This window comes from Heteronotia binoei, chromosome 1 (genome assembly GCF_032191835.1).
Source record: "Heteronotia binoei isolate CCM8104 ecotype False Entrance Well chromosome 1, APGP_CSIRO_Hbin_v1, whole genome shotgun sequence".
In the NCBI taxonomy this organism is placed as follows: Eukaryota; Metazoa; Chordata; class Lepidosauria; order Squamata; family Gekkonidae; genus Heteronotia; species Heteronotia binoei.
The window spans coordinates 182,842,359-182,861,399 of record NC_083223.1 but is presented as its reverse complement, the minus strand read 5'-3'; the positions used below and the strand labels follow the sequence as shown (position 1 = coordinate 182,861,399).

At 44.4% G+C, this 19,041-nt stretch overlaps 3 protein-coding genes across 3 annotated transcripts in view; 2 read left to right on the top strand and 1 right to left on the bottom strand.

Moving 5' to 3' along the window:
- The window catches only part of DAAM2 (dishevelled associated activator of morphogenesis 2), a 349,542-nt gene that overhangs the window by 309,077 nt on the left and 21,424 nt on the right, over nucleotides 1–19,041 (bottom strand). The window lies entirely within an intron of this gene.
- On the top strand, nucleotides 6,568–7,137 carry LOC132575299 (C-type lectin domain family 2 member B-like). The gene has a single exon (XM_060243992.1). It carries the CDS (start codon nucleotides 6,568–6,570, stop codon nucleotides 7,135–7,137), a length of 570 nt encoding a protein of 189 aa, XP_060099975.1.
- Nucleotides 7,778–8,371, top strand: LOC132575225 (protein Tob2-like). The gene has a single exon (XM_060243856.1). It carries the CDS (start codon nucleotides 7,778–7,780, stop codon nucleotides 8,369–8,371), a length of 594 nt encoding a protein of 197 aa, XP_060099839.1.

Here is a 19,041-nt window from a genome sequence, read left to right as displayed (position 1 = left end):
GAAGACGCCAGGGTGTCTGCATTCATACATCATGTAAAACACTATCTGGTGAATAAACCAACTCCAGATTCTGGCTTGATGAACCTTAATTAATCATAGTTACTTTAATTAAACCAAGGTTTCACACCAAATCTGAACTGAGCCACAGATGCATACTTTTTTTCTGAAACTGATGCCACAGATACTGTTCCTATCCTGTTTGGAAAGCATTAAGCACCAAACAATAAGCTTCACAGACACTATCATAAGTAGAAGAGCCTTGACACAATGATTGATAAATGGAATAGCCTTATTGGATGGAGCATTTATTACTAGTCAGTATGTCATATTGCTTCACTATAAACGAAGAAAAAGTCACTACAGATCTTACCAGTCATTCAATAATTAATAAATGAATCCCCAGTTCTTACCCCACTACACCTTAGTGGGGGGGGGGGTTTCAGTGTCCCTAATCACGCACTCATACTTGCTGTTTCTGGACAACAGGTCCAGGATGCGCTTGTGTCTTTGGGGTAGTCATGTTGCATAAAAGCACTGTTGAGAAAGTATTTGATCTTATCTTTAAGAGGTAGACCTTTTTTAAAAATGTAATTCTTACAATTACGACTGCAATTCACTCTCCATGTAACTGTTTCTAAAGACTACCAAGAGGCTTCAGTTAGTGCCAAAGTGGCCAGCCTTCTCCCTATTAACTAATTAGCCTCCTCACTCTGAACTAATTACCGTATTACAGCAGAGGCAAGCTATGGTGCTGCATGAATAACTCAAGATGCTTTTTAAAATCTATATTGCAATTCAAACAACTCTATTGATAGTAAGTAACAAGTTTAAAATAAAATCTACCTAGAATCTGGTGTATAATTCTAATATTAGGAAATGAAGTGACTAAATGAGAGAAGCATTTTCATTCATGTCTTCAAAAGGGAAAAATAATATTTGATAACTTTCAGTAATATATATATATATATATACATATATATGCTATTCTGCCATGTGGATGCCAGGCAATCCCCCTAAATATTAATATCTAGATTTTCAATCCACTCAAGAGTTCAAAAAGCTCCACATCTCCCAGGAAAGCACAATACTCACATTCCTGTGACAGATGGAAAATAGTTTGACAGGCCATAGCACAATCGCATTTGAGTCCTGGTATTTTTACCCATTTAAACAACAGTCTGCACAACTGCAAAGTCTGTTCATATTCCATTAGCCATCTTCCATACTGTATATGGCAAGTCAAATCTGAGGGCCTTTCATTGGTGTTTATCAGGTTACTGATATCAGGTGGAACAGATTACCTTCATATTCACAACCATTCATTCCCTAGATCAAAATGTTGTGGTTGCAGGATTTCTGAGGATCTTATTGCTTGGTATCAGGATGTTACTGGAAATGCTGGGGGTCTCTTCTTTTTATGGGGGGAATTAGCAGACGAAGAACATAGGTAGAGCTATTTTGTAGCAGGGATCTTTTACCAATGATATGAAGATCCTGTTTCAGAAAGAAAACTCCAGAGCTAAAATATAGTTTTAAAAATATTTACTAAGAAAAATATGTAAAGCAGGGGTGGGGAACCTCCATCCCGAGAGCCATATATGGCCCTCATGGTCACTTGGTGTGGCCCTTGGGGATTGCTGAACCAACCCAAGCCATGTGGTAGCCTCCCTGGGGCCTGGCTGGCCAGCGAGGATCGTGGGGCCCAGTTGCGCTGTGCAGCAGCCTCCCCAGGGCCAGGCAGGGATCACAGGGCTCAGATGTACTGTGTGACAGCCTCCCTAGGGCCTGGCAGCCTGGCTGCCTGGCCAGAATTACTGCAGGGCCCAGAAAAGTTACTCACAGTTCAGTTTGCACTTGATTATCCCAGATGGTGTGGCCTAATATGCTAATGAGTGTGTGACCTAATATGCTAATATTAGGGGATGTGGTCTAATATACTACTGAGTGTGTGTGTGCGCGCGCTCCAGATTAGGCTCTCCCCATATGACTTCAAATAGAAAATCAATTATTTGTATTAATTTTGCTGTCCTGAATCATTCTCCCTCAGCAGAGCACTGTTTTTTAAGTTGATAATTTTTTATGGCCTGCAAATGGTATTATAAATATCCATATGGCTCTTGGCAGAAAAAAGGTTCCCCACCCCTGATGCAAAGAATACAATCACACACACGCAGGCAATAAATACAGAAACACACAACCAAGAGCTAGAAAAACAGATATGAGTGATAGGGAATTTTACGGAATGTTAAAGAGGGTGATATTACCTGTTCCAGATGTGCAGACATCCATTTAGAAATTAAAAATGGAGACATGCACTGCCATTGTGCCATGTCTGAGGCCCATTACTTAGAGTAATGGGGGAACAACCCATGTGCCCAGATTGAACAAGGAGGTGTGGCTTACTCTCATGTTTAAATAAGGTTTGGAGGGGTGGAGACCCTCCCAGAGCTATGATGGCTCTTAATGGTCTTCAGGAGTGGAATTCTAGCAGGAGCTCCTTTGCATATTAGGCCACACACCCCTGATGTAGCCAATTCTTCAAGAGCTTACAAGGCTCTTTTTTGTAAGCTCTTGGAGGATTGGCTACATCAGGGGTGTGTGGCCTAATGTGCAAAGGAGCTCCTGCTAGAATTCCACCCCTGATGGTCATAAATGTGTCTTTCCTGGGTACCTGAATGAATTCCCAGCTCGACAATAACTGAAGATGATGGGTTTAATGTTGGTATTAATTTAGTTTTAATACTCTGAGGGGTCAGAATAGAAGACAAAGAATTTAGCAGCATGGTCTATATTAGCATAGAGGTAAACAAAAGAAGCTCAGTTGTAGCAAGATAGGAAGATGGGCCATTAGCAGCTAGCCAGTGATTAGATCATGAGTCATACTTTACCTGAGGACTCCATTGTTATGAACATTCTGTTGGGAGGGGGGAGAGGAGCCAGCCAGGAGGATACCTTATGTTGTAATTAGAATAAGCCCAGACATGTCTCTCGGACCCTTTGCAGAAAGTAGTTTCACTTGGCCTGTTTCTGACAAGCAGCATCCATTTTGGTTCCAAACTGGGAACCCCACTACTCTTTGCAGGGTTCTCCCACAGAAGCAGGCAGAGCCTCCTGGCCACAAGGATTTTAGTCTGGAATGGCCCATGTCAGCCAAGTTGTTGTGAATCGTCAACTCTGTTTTCAGTGCTCTTTCTATACTCATGAAGAAGAGCATCTTGTCTTCAGTGATGTGGGGAAGTGATGTGACACAACATGGGTAGCCAATATGTTGGGGTGAGTTTAATACATCAGCTGATAGTTCTCACTGTTGTATTGAGTTGGGCATCAAGTTTGTGGACATGGGAGCTGTTGAGCCACACTGAAGCACCATATTCCACAGTATTATTACACCCAACCCCAAACCTGAGTATCTTAGTGTTGTAGCAGACGCACCCCAAGTTGTATCACATAATTTTTGGAGAATGTTTTTCATATATGTATTTTTGCTGCTACACTGGGAAGATGGTGTTTATAACTCAAGGTCCTGTCCAAGGTACTTAGGTATATGGTTGTGTTTAAGCTGGTTGCCATTAAGGTGGGCATTCAGCTCACAGTTGGCAATATTGTTATTGAGATGGAAACAAGACCATTCTTTCTTCCTGGGCCTGGGATAATCCGCCATTTACGATAGTAGTCAGTCAAAAGTCTGAGGTCCTAATCAGTATTTCCTCAGTCCTTTCAATTGATTTGTGCCTCACTGCAATCACCATGTCATCAGCATAAGCAAAGCATAAGCATAAGTTTATAGATTTATAGATCATGGAAGTGAAAGTGATGACATGAAAGGAGACACAAATTAGTAGATAATATAACCAATGTTCCTTCTAAACTGTGGAGTCTTGTGAGCAGAAATTCTACTTTGTGAGCTACCAGCATTAAATTTGTGAACTACTAGTATAGCAGTGGATCAATAATTAATACCAATACCTAATCAATATAGCAATGTTAGAAGTATGTAAGAGTGCTTTTGAGAAATAATCTTCTATAGCAGCTTGAAACAAAGGAGTGTTAGCTTGCAAAAAGGGAACTGTGACAGGTCATTGACCTTGTTAAAACCACAAGCTGAAAAACATAGAACGAAACCTGAAATGTTTCCAGAGAAAGAGGAACCAGGGTTTACAGAGGCCCTAGGAAAGGCCCTAATAGAGGCCCTGACGGTTGAAAAACAACCCGAATTGTGGTGAAAAATGTGACGTAGTATATTTGTGACGTAGTATATTGAGTTGGCAATTGGGGAGAAGAAACCCAATAAAAAGAAGCAGAAATTTGTAATTCGCTGCTCAGAGCTGAGAGTTCAGACCCTCTCTCTGATGCCCGTGTATAGAGCGCTTATGCACGTTAAATAAAGAAGCTGTTTTCCTGATCCCTCGTGTCCGCGGCCTCCGTTATTGATCCGGCAGAATTTGGTAATGTATAAATAGGGTTTCCCTGCTACATATTGTGGTGCATTGGGCCGGTTCTATTAGCCTGGCCGACTGCGGCTGCTGCTGACTGGTGGGACTAGAGCAACGGTAGTGGCGCCACCAGCCCTCTTTTGGGCTGACCGTCCTCAGTCTCCCCCGTCGCCGGCTGCCTTCGACCACGCCTAATCGACCTAGCGGAACGGGGCACCAGGAACCAGCCCTGCTTAGAAGACCCCGGGGCGTGAGTCTTGAACCCCAACCTAGAACCTTGACCACAAGGCCATGACAACTTTGTTTTCGGCCCTTGTGCTCAACGTAGCTTTTTCTGTATCATCCTCTGACTGCAGTAACGAACCTCGTCGAGATGGTCGGGTAGGTGACCATACCGGGTCGCCTGACAGCCCACCTCCGTTGAGGGGCGGGCAGGAACACCCCGCTTCAGCAGCGCTCGCAGAACCCACAGAGCGGGAAGGGACATAGTCGCCTTCCGCCTGCGGCCTCCTAACAGTGTCTGATCGACGGAGAAGGGAAGGTATTAGCCCCTTCTGCCGGCGGGCCTTAGTCGGTTCCGCATGCAGCCGCTGCACTAGGCTACGGGCTGCATTCGAAGAGGGGAAGGGACGATTTCGACCCTTCTGCTTCCTATAGGTAGGGTACTGGGTGAAGAAGAAAAATAAAACGGCTGAGTCACCCGCCAGGGAGCGGCCGCCTCTTCTTCCATTTGGGGAAAATTCTGTGTTTAATGTTTAGGGAAACTGTGTGTCCAATATGTCTTACATGTTTTGCCTGTTTGGTTAACCATAACTGCACTTCTACTCTGGGGGACGCCCCTGCTGTTTTTTGTGTTTGCCATCCTGCTATAGGTTTTTGGCAGGGTGCCCCACTCTTCTTTCAGAGCTTTCGAAAAGTGGGGAAAGAAAGGAGGGTTTTTGTGCCTCATCATTACTTAAGAAGGGATAGTGGATCTGTCAGTACCGCGTTTCCCGCCTGCGTAAGCACGGTGGGCCGGGACCACAGAGAAGTGGCTGAATAAGCTCCCATATGTGTTCTCCCTCCCTTACCAGGGAAGAGGGGAGGCATTTCTACGATTGGGAAGATTGTGACTTTCGGGCTCCAGGCGATAAGTTCTATTATATAGTTCGTCCCTGGGTGCGCACCCCAAATAAATTGTCCCTCTGTTGGGAAGAGGCCCTTTGCCCCTACCTTCGGGTCCAATTGTGGGAAGGGTCCAACGATACAACCACTGGGTGGCTATTTAAGCGACGAGCGAAGACTCTCGCTGGGGGGGGTGGCACCTGGGCGCGGTGGTATTTTCTTAGACAAAAAGAGGGGGATCGCATCTGTGCCTGGAAGATTAAGTCCCAAACTGCCCATCCAGTAATCAGTAAGAGGGCGGTGAATTGGTCCCCTCTGATTGCCCAGCACCCACTAGCTGTGAAGGATTTTCACTCACGAAATTGTAAGCGCTGCTCTGAAGGAGAGAGCTCACTTAGCCTTAGCTCACAGGTCGAGCCTGAACTGGCCTGGTACATAGCGACTTTGGATGCTGGATGGGACCCCTTTAATACCAAAGCGGTGGTCTGCCAGTTAGTCGGCCAGTACCTCGACGATACCTCGCTAATACAACCGCATGAACCCCTCCCCAGACTTTCAGTTGCAGGACCAGCCTCACTGGAGCCCCCGTCGGAGGTTCCGTAGGTTGGTAGGACCCTGGGTCTACACTCCTGGATTACTGACCCTCTGCTGGCGCACTCCAGCGCCCCGTAGGCACAGGCATAATATCTGCCTGTGGGCAGGAGAACAGGGGGAGACGACTGCTTGGTTGCTAGGAGGTCAAATCAGGGGCCCGACTGGAGGCGTAGGACGCACACGGTGGTGCTTCCTAAGGAAAACTGGGGAGGGTCCCCTACTGGCTTGGAAGATCAAAGGTCGGACAGCCACCCCAGGGAGCTTAGAGGTTGAGTTACCACCCAGCCTTGGGCCGCCTTTAAGGATTTGACGAGTCGCCTTTTTGGTTTATTTCAAACTCAGACTAATGCAGTCAAGGGCAGCTTGTCAAATCATTGGTCTGAGTTTGGGGTGGATTATAAATAGGACTGTGGCATAGATAGACTCCTGGAGGAAAATGAGGAGTCTGGATTTTTTAGATGTCCCAGAAGGGTCCCCGCAGCAGCGTACAGCAGCTGTGGGCTCCCGAAGTGTATTGTGGAAGAAGTTTTTAGCAGTCCCCGTAGTGGGTGCAGTTCTGCTTATAACTATCATTGTAATGGCTGTCCAAAAGACACAGCCTTGCTCACCATGCCCCTTTCTTGGCATCACTGCCTGCCCACAACATTGGATTGGGTACCATGGGAAATGTTATTATAAATCTGAAGATGAAAGGGATTGGAATAGCAGTGAGACTAAATGCTCTGCATTTGGTGCCACTTTGGCATTGATTGATTCACAATGGGATCTGAGTTTCCTAGTGAACCTGACTCGCCCTGTACACCACTGGATTGGCCTCTCCAAACAGACAGGCCCAGTGTGGAAATGGCAAAATGGCACAGAGTTTGCTGATCAGTTTCTTGTGCGAGGAGATAATGTATGTGCTTATTTGGATGATACTGGTGTAAGTAGTACCAGGTGTTCCCTGGAGAAAAACTTCCTCTGTAGCCAGGCGGATGCCTGTGCTGGAAGTGTAGGGAGACATTAAGATCAGAGTCAACCTCACATTACTAGAAGCAGCAGGGCAGTGTAAAAGGCCGCTTGTGGTGATGTGAAATATTTCTGCAGTATTGCGTAACCCTCCCTTAGAAAAACGGGAAGTGCCAGTATGAATCAGTTATCTAGCAACTGGCAATGAAAATGTATGTGTTTTTACCCCAGGAGATTCCTGGAGAACCCCAAAGATGCTATCTGTTAACCAGGAAAACTATGCTTTACTTTGTTTTATGATTGTAATGGGATTGCCATGCTCATGTCATAGGGATCCGGCGGCTGCGTATTACTTGAACTTGCACATCATTAATTGAATATGGGTGTGTAGCTTGAGTGGTATGCAGTTGCCGGGTGTGGCATCTCTGAATGGTCACCTCTTGGACAAGGCACTGTAGTTAAGGAACCCCTTGGGAATTAAATTTAAGACATGGAGCAGTGTTTTCTGCTGCCCTCAGTTGTAGGGAGCTGGTCCTTTAAGCCCAATGCAAGGCTCCCCGCCTTTTTGGTCCTTCAGACCCCTGCCCCTTGCATCAGTTGGCACAGGAAACCCACGTTAGTCATGTGATGCCCTTTCCCAACTTCCGACCCATGATTAGGCTTGGAGGCATTCAGGGCAACCTCTACCTCCGTTAGGCATGTATCAGGAGGTGAAGGAAGCCTTGAGTATTATCACCTTTTACCTGTACGATTGGCTCCCACGGAGAAGGGTTGACCATTTTAGGGAAGAATTAGAGCAGCTACTTGAGAGGAAATATGAAGGCCACTGGTACCCAGAGACACCCCTAAGGGGGTCCGCCTATCGCTGTATTTGGATAGGGAAGACCAGAGACTCTGTAGTAGAATTGGCTGCCAGAAGAAGTGGACTGACTGTAGAGGATGTCCAGGACAGCATTCCTGCAGAATTGACTGTGTGGATTGACCCATTTGAAGTCTCCTACCGATTTGGGGAAGAAGGGCCAGTCGAGACCGTGTATCTGAAAGACAATAAAGGCTGCAGCACAGCCAAGGGACAGAGCAAAAGCAGAAGCAGGCTCAACCCTGAGGCTCCGGCTTTTGTCCCCGCTAGGAGTCAGACAACCTTCTTGTCCGGCTCCCCACCTCCATCTGCTGACCAATCTTCTGGTCTGACTTTCACCGTGGCTACTTTTGCAGCTACCAAGTTTGGCTCCACAAAAGTGAAGAAAAGCAGCAAAAGGCTGAATTGGGGTCTTGCTTGCCCAGGAAAATAAAGGGCTGACTGTGAGAATTGTTTAAATAAGCTTCTTCTCTTGTACAGTTGCTAAACGCCATTGCTGGAGGAGTGGGAGAAGATGGCACCGTCCCCTCCGCCGCAGGAGGCCCAGATTGACGTCTGCCTTGACTGGAACCAGGAGCTGGAGGAAGATAGTCCCCCTAAAGTTGGTCGTAAGGGACGAGCCAGAAAGACAGCGGCTCCAGCTGGGAAGAAGCACTGGAAGAAGACCATTGCGAAGACCTTCGGCACTTACGAGGGTACCTATAACCTCGAAATCAAGGGTCATGAACGGTTTCTGATGTTTAAGGAGCTGAATGAAGCCCTAGAGTTTAAAGATGCCCAGGAAGACCTCGAAACGGGGAAGAAGACCTCAAAGGGTCGTGGTAGAGGCAGAAGACCCCCAGACGATCAAGAAGAAAAGATGCCCCGACCTCCGGGTAGGCCCAGGGCTATGAGACCCTCACTGGCACGCGACGAGTGCGCCTTTTGCCGCGGGAGGGGGCACTGGATCCATTCGTGCCCAGACGCCCCTCCCCAATTCCGCGACAGAGGAAGAGGCCGAAGGGGAGTGCTCGACCACCACTGGCATGCAATGCGTGAACCAAGAGTCATGAGAGTGGCCACAGGATGGTATCTAGCCCCCTACAAGCAAAACCACACAGCTTGGAACGAGGTCTCAGACGTAAGAGCTGCAATTGAGGCGATACCAGAGAGAGACGAGCACGGAAACGGAGAAGACATAGACGAAGCAGCCGGCCTGGCCCCTGAGATAGATGTGAGTCCACAAGAGCCTCTCCAGGAAGAAGCAGCGGCTTCTGCCCTTTTGAACCTCAAGAAGCTTTTCCAAGAAGAAGAAGGCTTGGAGGAGGATCCACCTGTTAAAACCCTGATGTGAAGTCACGAAGAGGGGACCCCTTTTGAAGTAGTTTTGATTCATTTGCTTTCTGCGCTTAAAATAATAATAATAATAAAGAGAAATATTGCCTTTCCTTTGCTAGCAAGAACTCGCCACAGAAGAAGGGAAAAGGTAGGTTGGTCCCTGGGAAGAGTTAAGTAGTCAAAATGTGTTCTGAGCTAGTTTTAGCTTGACACATTGCTTAGTGCCTTGCTCATATCTTGTGATGCTTAAGTAAGAAAGAAGGTTTAGTTCTTTGTGATTTTATTCATGAGAAGCCCTTTGGAAGATTGTTAAGATGAGAAAACCCAGCCCTGGAAAGAAATGTTACGATGATAGGATAGGCTTGTATTGAACTAGATTTTGTTTTACTATGCAATTTTAACCAAAGCTTTCCTAGATAGGCTTTCTAGGTGCAGCTTCGGCCCCAGACGTGATTGCTTGAAGCCCGACCTCTGGACCTCACTCACCGGCAGTAGTGAGGTTCCACAGGCAACGCCCTCTGGATCCTGGCCTACCGGAAACGGCAGGATTCCACAGGCATCAGAAATGACTCTCCCTTGGCGTGGAGCGGTCAACTCCTGTGCGGTTGCAGCTAGGGAGCTCGATTGCTCTACACTCCGGGAAGAAGAAGAAATTCCTCGAGCAACAGCCAGCTGATTGATTATCAAATGTATTATGGGTTTGATGTTTGGCTTTAAGTAGGTTGATTTTAGTATGTGTGTGATGGTTTGTGGATGTAATGATAAGTAATCAAACTCCGTTTGAAAGAGGGGAATATAGCAGTGGATCAATAATTAATACCAATACCTAATCAATATAGCAATGTTAGAAGTATGTAAGAGTGCTTTTGAGAAATAATCTTCTATAGCAGCTTGAAACAAAGGAGTGTTAGCTTGCAAAAAGGGAACTGTGACAGGTCATTGACCTTGTTAAAACCACAAGCTGAAAAACATAGAACGAAACCTGAAATGTTTCCAGAGAAAGAGGAACCAGGGTTTACAGAGGCCCTAGGAAAGGCCCTAATAGAGGCCCTGACGGTTGAAAAACAACCCGAATTGTGGTGAAAAATGTGACGTAGTATATTTGTGACGTAGTATATTGAGTTGGCAATTGGGGAGAAGAAACCCAATAAAAAGAAGCAGAAATTTGTAATTCGCTGCTCAGAGCTGAGAGTTCAGACCCTCTCTCTGATGCCCGTGTATAGAGCGCTTATGCACGTTAAATAAAGAAGCTGTTTTCCTGATCCCTCGTGTCCGCGGCCTCCGTTATTGATCCGGCAGAATTTGGTAATGTATAAATAGGGTTTCCCTGCTACACTAGCACTAAAGTTGTGAGCTACTGCATAAATTAGTTTGCTCTGGAGCCATTCTTCATGAGCTAAGACAAAACTCTGTGAGCCAGAGACTAAAAAACTGTGAGCTAGCTCACACTAACTCAGCTTAGAGGGAACACTGAATGTAACTGACATTTTTCTGTCAGCTGAGTTAGACAGATACTGCCTCCAATACTGCACTAATATGCCTGATTTCCCAAAGTGTTTACATAAATCACATGGCTGACATTAGTTGGGGAAAGCTTGGATTTTTTTATAACTAGTGCCAGTTACACATGTGTAGGTCCTTTGCAATTACACTGCAGCACGGGTTTTATGTAGAAACAATTTAGTAGGTCTTCATTTTTGATATTATAGAAGTTAACATGAAAAGGGCCAGAACATCATTAGAATAATTAGAGTTTGCCATGAAGAAGTTAAAATGCACATTAACAAAATGTATTTTGAAATAGAGGCACAGAATTTTTAGAGGAGAATCAGCAAGGGTTTTCAGATGGCACAGAATAATGCCAAAGTTGCTGGGTAGCCAAATGATTTCTCATTATCTAAAACTAAAATTGCACACATACATAAAGAAGGAAAAATTGAGGCAGAGGGCGACGCGGAAGATGGTGGACGCTTGAAGCGGCAGCTCCCGGCTCACAGTCCCTTCCCGCTTCTCCTGCTCCCGTTCCCGTTCCCAACTATTTCTTTCACCTGGCATGGGCAAACGAACTGCAGGGAACACCAAGGCAGCCAAGAAAACTCCTGCGAAAGCCACACCGACGCAGCAGGTACTAAACTTTCTTCCAACGAGCCCCGGGCCCTTACCTCTCTCTGAAATGGAGTCCAGCCCTTCCCCCGGCCCTGCTCAGGAAGAGGGCTCTTTATTAACGACCCAAACATTTCAAGCGGCGATTTCACGCTTGGAGGACTCAATAGGGGTCACAATGGGGGAGAAGATCAGCAAAGCTATTACCCCCTTACAATTAGAACTAAAAAAAATTAATGAAACGCTTTCAGCAGTCACTCAAACTGCAGACTCAGCGCTGGAAATGGCTACGGTGGCCCACGAGGCTGTACAAGCCCTGCAAAGCTCAGACCTATGGCTCCATGAGAAGGTGCTTTACCTGGATAACAGATTAAGGGCTGCTAACCTGAAATTTAGAGGCCTGCCAGAACAGGCGGAAGAGAACCAGGAGGTAAAAATCTTCATTGCCTCATGGCTTGCTTCAGCCCTCCACCTCCAAGATGGAGTCGCCCCTCTTATTGATTCTGCCTACCGTCTGGGGGCATTACAGCCCAAGTCAAAAGACTTTTCAAGAGACATACTCGCCACGGTTCCAGACTCCAGGACCAGAACCCTGATTTCACAGAGAGCCCGATCTGAAGAGGGTCTACTCTACAAGGGAAAAAAGATCCTGGTTCTAGCTGATCTTTCACCGGAAACCCTGCAGCATAGAAAAGAAATGAAGCCGATTCTAAACTCACTATTTGAACACAAAATATGCTTCCGCTGGGCTTCTCCTATCCAGATACTGGTTGTTCACCAGGGCCTTCGGCTAACAGCTTCTGATTTCACCTCCGGCTGTGATCTTCTTAAACAACTAAACATTGACTCTCCTTCATCTCCTGACTCAAGTAGGGCTACTTCATCTCGTTCAACCAACCCACCGTTTTCTTTCAAGCCAAGAAGACGACGCTGACTTCTCCACGGACGTTCAGTTCACCTCCTGCTACTTCCATCTCCTGCTTCTGAACAGTTGTATTTGCACTACCCATGCCATCTTGTTCTGGTTTAAGGGAGCGGGGTCTTTCTTTCCTCTTATTATGTCACATTGTTAAGGGAACAGCCGGGATGTTCCTTCTTTTTGCTCCCTCCATATTAGATTGTATATTTCTTATATACTGAGTAAAGTTGCATTGTTTCCTGGTTGGAAACAATGAACAGTTTAGTAAGATTTATGTTGTTAATATTGTTGATTTGTTTTTTTAAGGGGAAAAGGTACCTTTTACTGGTGTTTATTTATGGCCCTTTTCAGACGGTGCTTTTTGACCAGCACTGGTATGTTCTGGTATACTCTGGCCATGATCCACGAACTCAGTGGATCCCTTTAGCGGTGTTTGGGGTTTTGGAAATTTTTACATTTATACTGAAAAGTGGTTTGTGTTTGTTCAATTTGGTTCGGACAAATATGGTTGCCGTTGGGAACCTAGATTTTTGCAGTCAGGTCACCAATCCTGGTACTCCCACCCCAAAGTTCTCTCTTTGTTTATTCTGTGTTGTGAGAACAAGGGAAATCTGGTCATTGCTACTTGTTTTTTCTACTTCTTCTCATCATTGTTATACAGAGCCCCAGTCCGGGTTCTACAGGCGTTATATGGATCTTAACAATGTTTTTTTTTACTTTAATGTACCTAAATTATGTCTGACTTAAAGTTAATTTCTCTCAACTGCAGAGGCCTTAACAACATTATTAAAGCCAAGCGGCTTTCTTCCGCTTTGACCAAATTACAACCTGATCTTCTTTTCCTACAAGAAACCCACATTAAGTCGGCAAGCTCCACCATACTTCAATCTAAATGGTTCCATACACAGTACGTAGCTCCTGGTTCTTCTAAATCATGCAGAGTCGCCATTCTACTTTCAAAAAATACCCGGTTTGTTTTGTCGGCTCAAGAAGTCGATCCCCAAGGACGTTATATCTTTATAAAAGGTACACTTAATGACTCTCCTTTCACTCTGGTTTCTCTATATGCTCCCAACTCCTCACAAATTACCTTTATAAAAGACACGCTTTCTAAACTTGCCCTTTTCCAAGAAGGGGCAGTCATTATAGGGGGGGACTTTAACCAAATCATAGACCCCAGGTGGGACAGATCCTTTAAGCCACACTCTCCCCCGACTTCTTCCCCAGCACCTATGCAATCTGTCCTTCAAAATTTTAACCTATGTGACGTTTGGAGACTGCATAACCCGGGGGTTAAGGACTACACCTACTTCTCGGCATTACACAATACCTTTACAAGGATTGATTATTTTCTTATTTCTCCCTCCTTATTGAACCAGGTTTCTTACACCAATATTGGCCTCAGGACACTTTCCGACCACGCCTGGTTGGAGTGCACACTGCATGTTGGTTCTCAGGACAGGCCTTCATTTAATTGGACATTAAATAAATCACTCCTTCTGAACCAAGAATTTTGTACACAATTAGAGCAAGAGATTAATCTTTATTTCAAAAACAATTTGGATTGTGGGGTTTCCAAAGAAATTGTGTGGGACGCAATGAAAGCTGTTCTGTGAGGCAAGTGTATCTCCCTGCATTCGGCCTACAAAAAAAGAAAATTAGAACTGAAACAACTTATTTTAGACAATATTAAACACTTGGAACAAAAACACAAGCAAACCTGCTCTAATAAAATTTACCAAAAACTTGTTCTCGAAAGACAGAAACTAGACTTATTGGAAACATCTAATATTCGAAAAAATCTACTATTCGTGAAACAAAAATACTGGTATAACCACCCCCGTTCGTTGAAGCTACTCTCGTGGAAACTCAGGAAAGAGCTAGGTGAGAGACAGATTAAATGTCTTAGAGGCAACTCTGGCAAAATACACTCATCAAATAAAAAAATCTTGGACACCTTCCATCAGTTTTTCCAGCAGCTATATACCTCGTCCAATCCTCCTTCTCACCTAATAGACCACTTTTTTCAAAACCAGAAGATCCTTACCCAACTCTCCCATGAACACCAAGCCTTTTTAGATTCTCCGATTTCTTCCCTTGAAGTCGTTGACGCCATTAAGGCCTCCAAAATCAATAAAACCCCAGGTAGAGATGGACTACCTTCAGAATTTTATTAAAAATTCAATCTTTCCCTGGTACCTCACCTTACCACTGTTTGCAATCTTGTTCTGGACTCTGGCTGTATGCCTCCCTCCTGGTCCCAGGCGAAAATACTTATGATTCCCAAAAAAGACAAAGACACATTAAATGTTAAATCTTACCGCCCCATTTCTTTACTAAATAACGATTATAAAATATTTACTTCCATTTTGACTGCTAGATTGAACACAATCATAGGGCTCTATATTCACACCAACCAATCAGGATTTATTCCGAATCGCGATATCACGGACAATACTAGAGAAACAATTAACTTAATTCAATATTGCACTTTTCAGCCATACGACTCCTGCATTCTTGCCTTAGATATAGAGAAGGCCTTCGATAGTGTAGAACCTCTCTTCCTTAAAAAAGTCTTACATCACATGGGTTTCGGACCTAGGTTCAGAACGGTTATAGATTCTTTGTATTCCTGTCCATCCGCGTTTATACAAATCAATGGTCAACAGTCCCCTTCACTTATCCTAGAAAGAGGGACTCGTCAAGGGTGCCCCCTATCACCACTGCTATTCGCCATTGTCATAGAGCCCTTTGCAAATTTGATACGGCTTTCTTCAGAGATCTCTGGTATCTCTGTCCAAAATTCTACTTTTAAAATAAGTTTATTTGCCGACGATATAGTCTTATATATTACAAATCCACTACAGTCTATTAAAGCCGTTTCCTCTCTCCTGTCTGATTATAGTAAACTTTCAGGTCTTTCAGTTAACCACTCGAAATCAATTCTCTACCCGATTAAAATTTCCGATACTTCTAAAAAAGACATAGTTGCAAACTACCCCTTTCATTGGGTCTCTGATTCCTGGTCCTATTTGGGGCTGAAAATCCCCTTAAATATAGCTGGCCTATTAAAAACTAACTACACGGCCACGGCTTCTGAGATTACTACCACGCTAAAGCAATGGGATAAGTTGCAACTATCCTGGATGGAAAGAATCCATGTAATTAAATCCTTTATTTTTCCCAAGTTTTTACATCTTTTTCGGGCTCTTCCTATTGAGATCTCTTAGCCTACCTTAAAATCCTGGCAACAAATACTGACCTCCTTTATCTGGAAATATAAAAAGCCTAGAATCAAAGTTTCAACTTTATGTCGATCAAGACAAAAAGGTGGCCTAGCAGTTCCCGACATTGCAAAGTATTATAAAGCTACTATTTTATCCCAGATGACCAAAATATTGTACTAACATCCCCCGCCGCCGTGGACGCCCATAGAGGAAGCTCACTTTACCCCACTGAAATACTACGAACTATTATGGCTCAAGAAAAATGAACGCCCACCGTGGCAATTCATGAACCCATTCCTCAGGGCACTCTTGTCAGTATGGGATTCGGAGCGTCATTTTCTGGCTCCAGGACTCTCTACTATCTCATCTTTTATAGGACAAAAATATTTCCTTCCTGCCCAACTACCCTTTTCTTTCAAGGTCTGGAGAGACTCCTCAAACATTTTTTTCTTTAATCTTCTTTCATCTTCTAAACAACTTCTACCTAAAAATGATCTAGACCAAGTTTTGACTAAGCCAGCACCTTGGTTTGAATACTTTCAAATTAGGCACTTTCTTCAGGACCCTAAAGTGATCTCTTCATTTTCTCGCCCTTCATCTGACTACGAACATCTGGTTCTTCATTTTCACGAAGAGAGAACGCCTAAAAGTCTCATTTCACGGCTGTATCGAATCTTATTGTCTAAACTCGAAGCAACCTTACCCTCTTACACCACCCAATGGCATAAAGACTGTGGCATCATCCTTTCTCCCGACCAATGGGACTCTATATGGGCTAGTGATGCCCTACAATCTACCATTATAAATATATCTCAACAAAACTTTAAATTGATAGCACGTTGGTACCTTACTCCTAACCAGTTCTTCCATATGACCCAGTTAGGCTCTTCAGACTGCTGGAGAAACTGTGGGCTCAAAGCCTCTTATTTTCACTGCTGGTGGGACTGCCCCAAAATCAGACCATTCTGGACCTCAATTTGTGCCCATCTCTCCTCTTTAACTGGGGTCTTGATCCCAGATGAACCAACAAGGATACTTCTCAATCATTGGTCCGATACCCGTCTTTCATCTTCTAAAAAATCCTTGATAGTTAAACTCCTGACAGCTGCTAAAACCACGATTGCGCAGTCCTGGAAAAACTCATTGAATTTGACACTTGACAACTGGCTACTTAAAGTCTGGGAACACATTGTAATGGATAAAATTCAGGCAGCCATAGACCACAAAGACCCATACCAAGCCTACGCTAAATATCTGGCAACTTGGCTTCCCATTCTAGAAAAGCTTGACACCGATCCATTTTATGCTAACTCTTATTCTAAAAATAAAATGTATAAGGATTTCCTTTTGCTATAAAATTCTCTTAACAAGTTAATTTCAAGTTATTTAAAGTGTATTATATCTTCCTTTTTCCTTTCCCTGATCTTATTTTATTTTCAAATACTGTGTTATTATAATTATAATTACTATTACCTTCAGTTTGTATTTTGTTTTTAAAGGTTATTTTTGCTCTGTATTCTGTCTATTAAGCTTACGATGTTATTTCTGTTAATCTTGACGGTAAACTTCTTGCGCTATGGATTGTAAGCTACTTTTATGCCTTAATAAAATGTTTAAAGTTAAAAAAAATAATAATAAAGCAGCTCCATATGTGCAAAAAAAAAAGAAGAAGAAGAAGAAGAAGGAAAAATTAACTAATCAATCAGGAGCTCTTAAAGCAACAAGAACCAGTCATTTATTTGAGGATCTCCTCTAACTAGGCAGGCTTCACTCATTCTCCATGTAGGTATATGTTAAAATAATATAGTTCCCAAATATTCTGTACCCTATGGATTGCAAAGAATGCAGGTAATGTTTGAGCACAAAGAAGGAAGAAGAGGAAATTAAACATGGTCAATGCTTTCTTGAAGTTCAGTTTTCCCCATCAGATCTATATCTTTTCTATGGTGGATCACAACTCCAGACTAGTCTCACAGGGGGAAAAAAGCCACACGGGGAGATAATTGTCAGTTTCAATTTTTGAAAACCACAGAGTCTCATATTCCTTGTTAGCAAGTGCTCTGATGTAAGACTATCACAAAGCCTTTCTGATTAATAGCCAGCCCTGTAGGAATCAGGGAGAAAATAACAGACTGCAGAGCTCTGGGGCTTAGACCACTTGAAGGAATGGGCCAACCAGAAATTATGCTCCCAAATAGGAAAAACAACAGTCAATAAGTCCCACAGTGATGTACAAAAGATCCAGTAAGCATCCAAATAACTCACATAAGATTTCCCATAAGAACTCTCTTCAGGGCAGAAGATAAAGAACACAAGCCCACAGTCAAATATATAACTGGCTGCAAATGGTACTGATGCCAGCTCCAAGAACCACAAATATCATCCAAGTGGTACTACCAGCTGCTATCTTCCAGGCAGAACAGTGGCGTTGGTCTGAGAGGTGACAAAAAGTGTAAGCCATGCTCATCACTTCCCCCTATTCCACCACTGTGTGGGAGTTAGAGCCAATTTGGAGTAGTGGTTAACTGTGCTGACTCTTATCTGGGAGAAATGGGTTTGATTCCCCCCTCCTCCACTTGCACCTGCTGGAATGACCTTGGGTTAGCCATAGCTATCACAGGAGTTGTCCTTGAAATGGCAGCTGCTGTGAGAGCCCTCTCAGCCCCCACCCACCTCACAGGGTGTCTGTTGTGGGGGGAGAAGATATAGGAGATTGTAAACTGCTCTGAGTCTTTGATTCAGAGAGAAGGGCGGGATATACCGGTAAATCTGCAGTCGTCATCTTCTTCTTAGCCTCACTGCCTCACTGGATTGCAGGGCCTCAAGTGGTTGCTTGGGTAGTCTGAACCCTGAAAATGTCCTGCTCTCTGGCCCTGGCTATACAATACTAAGGAATGTACCATGCTGCCTGCTGTGAGCTAACTCTGGTCTTTTCCATTCTTTCTTGTGCATATCCCACTCACACATACCCTTTCCCATCCCATTCCAATGCAAAACTCTAATTCTCCTTATAGAGGCGGCATATTTAGTGTTACAACAAATGGTTAAATGCAGCTGTAGTTCTTGGGACAGACCTTCATTTGGGAAGCTTATGGCCTCCCCATGCAGACACAAGGGTGGATTTGTTAAGGTAAGTTATGCTGTCCCCATGGCTGTCTGCCACAGAGCATGCACACTGGTTTGGGTGATGTGAAAGGGCTGACTGGCCATCACTATCTCTGTGCATGGTTAATGTGGGAGTGTAGCCAGTGAATAATGTTGTAGGTGATGAGTGACAGCCAAGCTTTCACAGATACTGTTGAAGTTGGTGCTGCTCCTCAGGGCCGTAGTCAGAAAATTTTGGGTGGAGGAGTCCAGGAGAGAAATGTTAAGGTAGTGGGGCCAGCAGGAGCCCGCATCCAGTGGCAGGGAGCTCCGCAGTCTCCACCGCCACTCCGCCACCATCGCCCCCCCAAGGGACTCACACTGCTTGAGCAAGCAAGCTAGCGGGTGGGGAGGGGAGAGAGATGGCTTTTCGCGGCCCTGCAGGAAGAGGCA

Excerpts from the sequence above, each read along its gene's own strand:
- LOC132575299 (XM_060243992.1), top strand. The coding sequence starts at position 6,568 with ATGAGGAGTCTGGATTTTTTAGATGTCCCAGAAGGGTCCCCGCAGCAG.
- LOC132575225 (XM_060243856.1), top strand. The coding sequence starts at position 7,778 with ATGTATCAGGAGGTGAAGGAAGCCTTGAGTATTATCACCTTTTACCTG.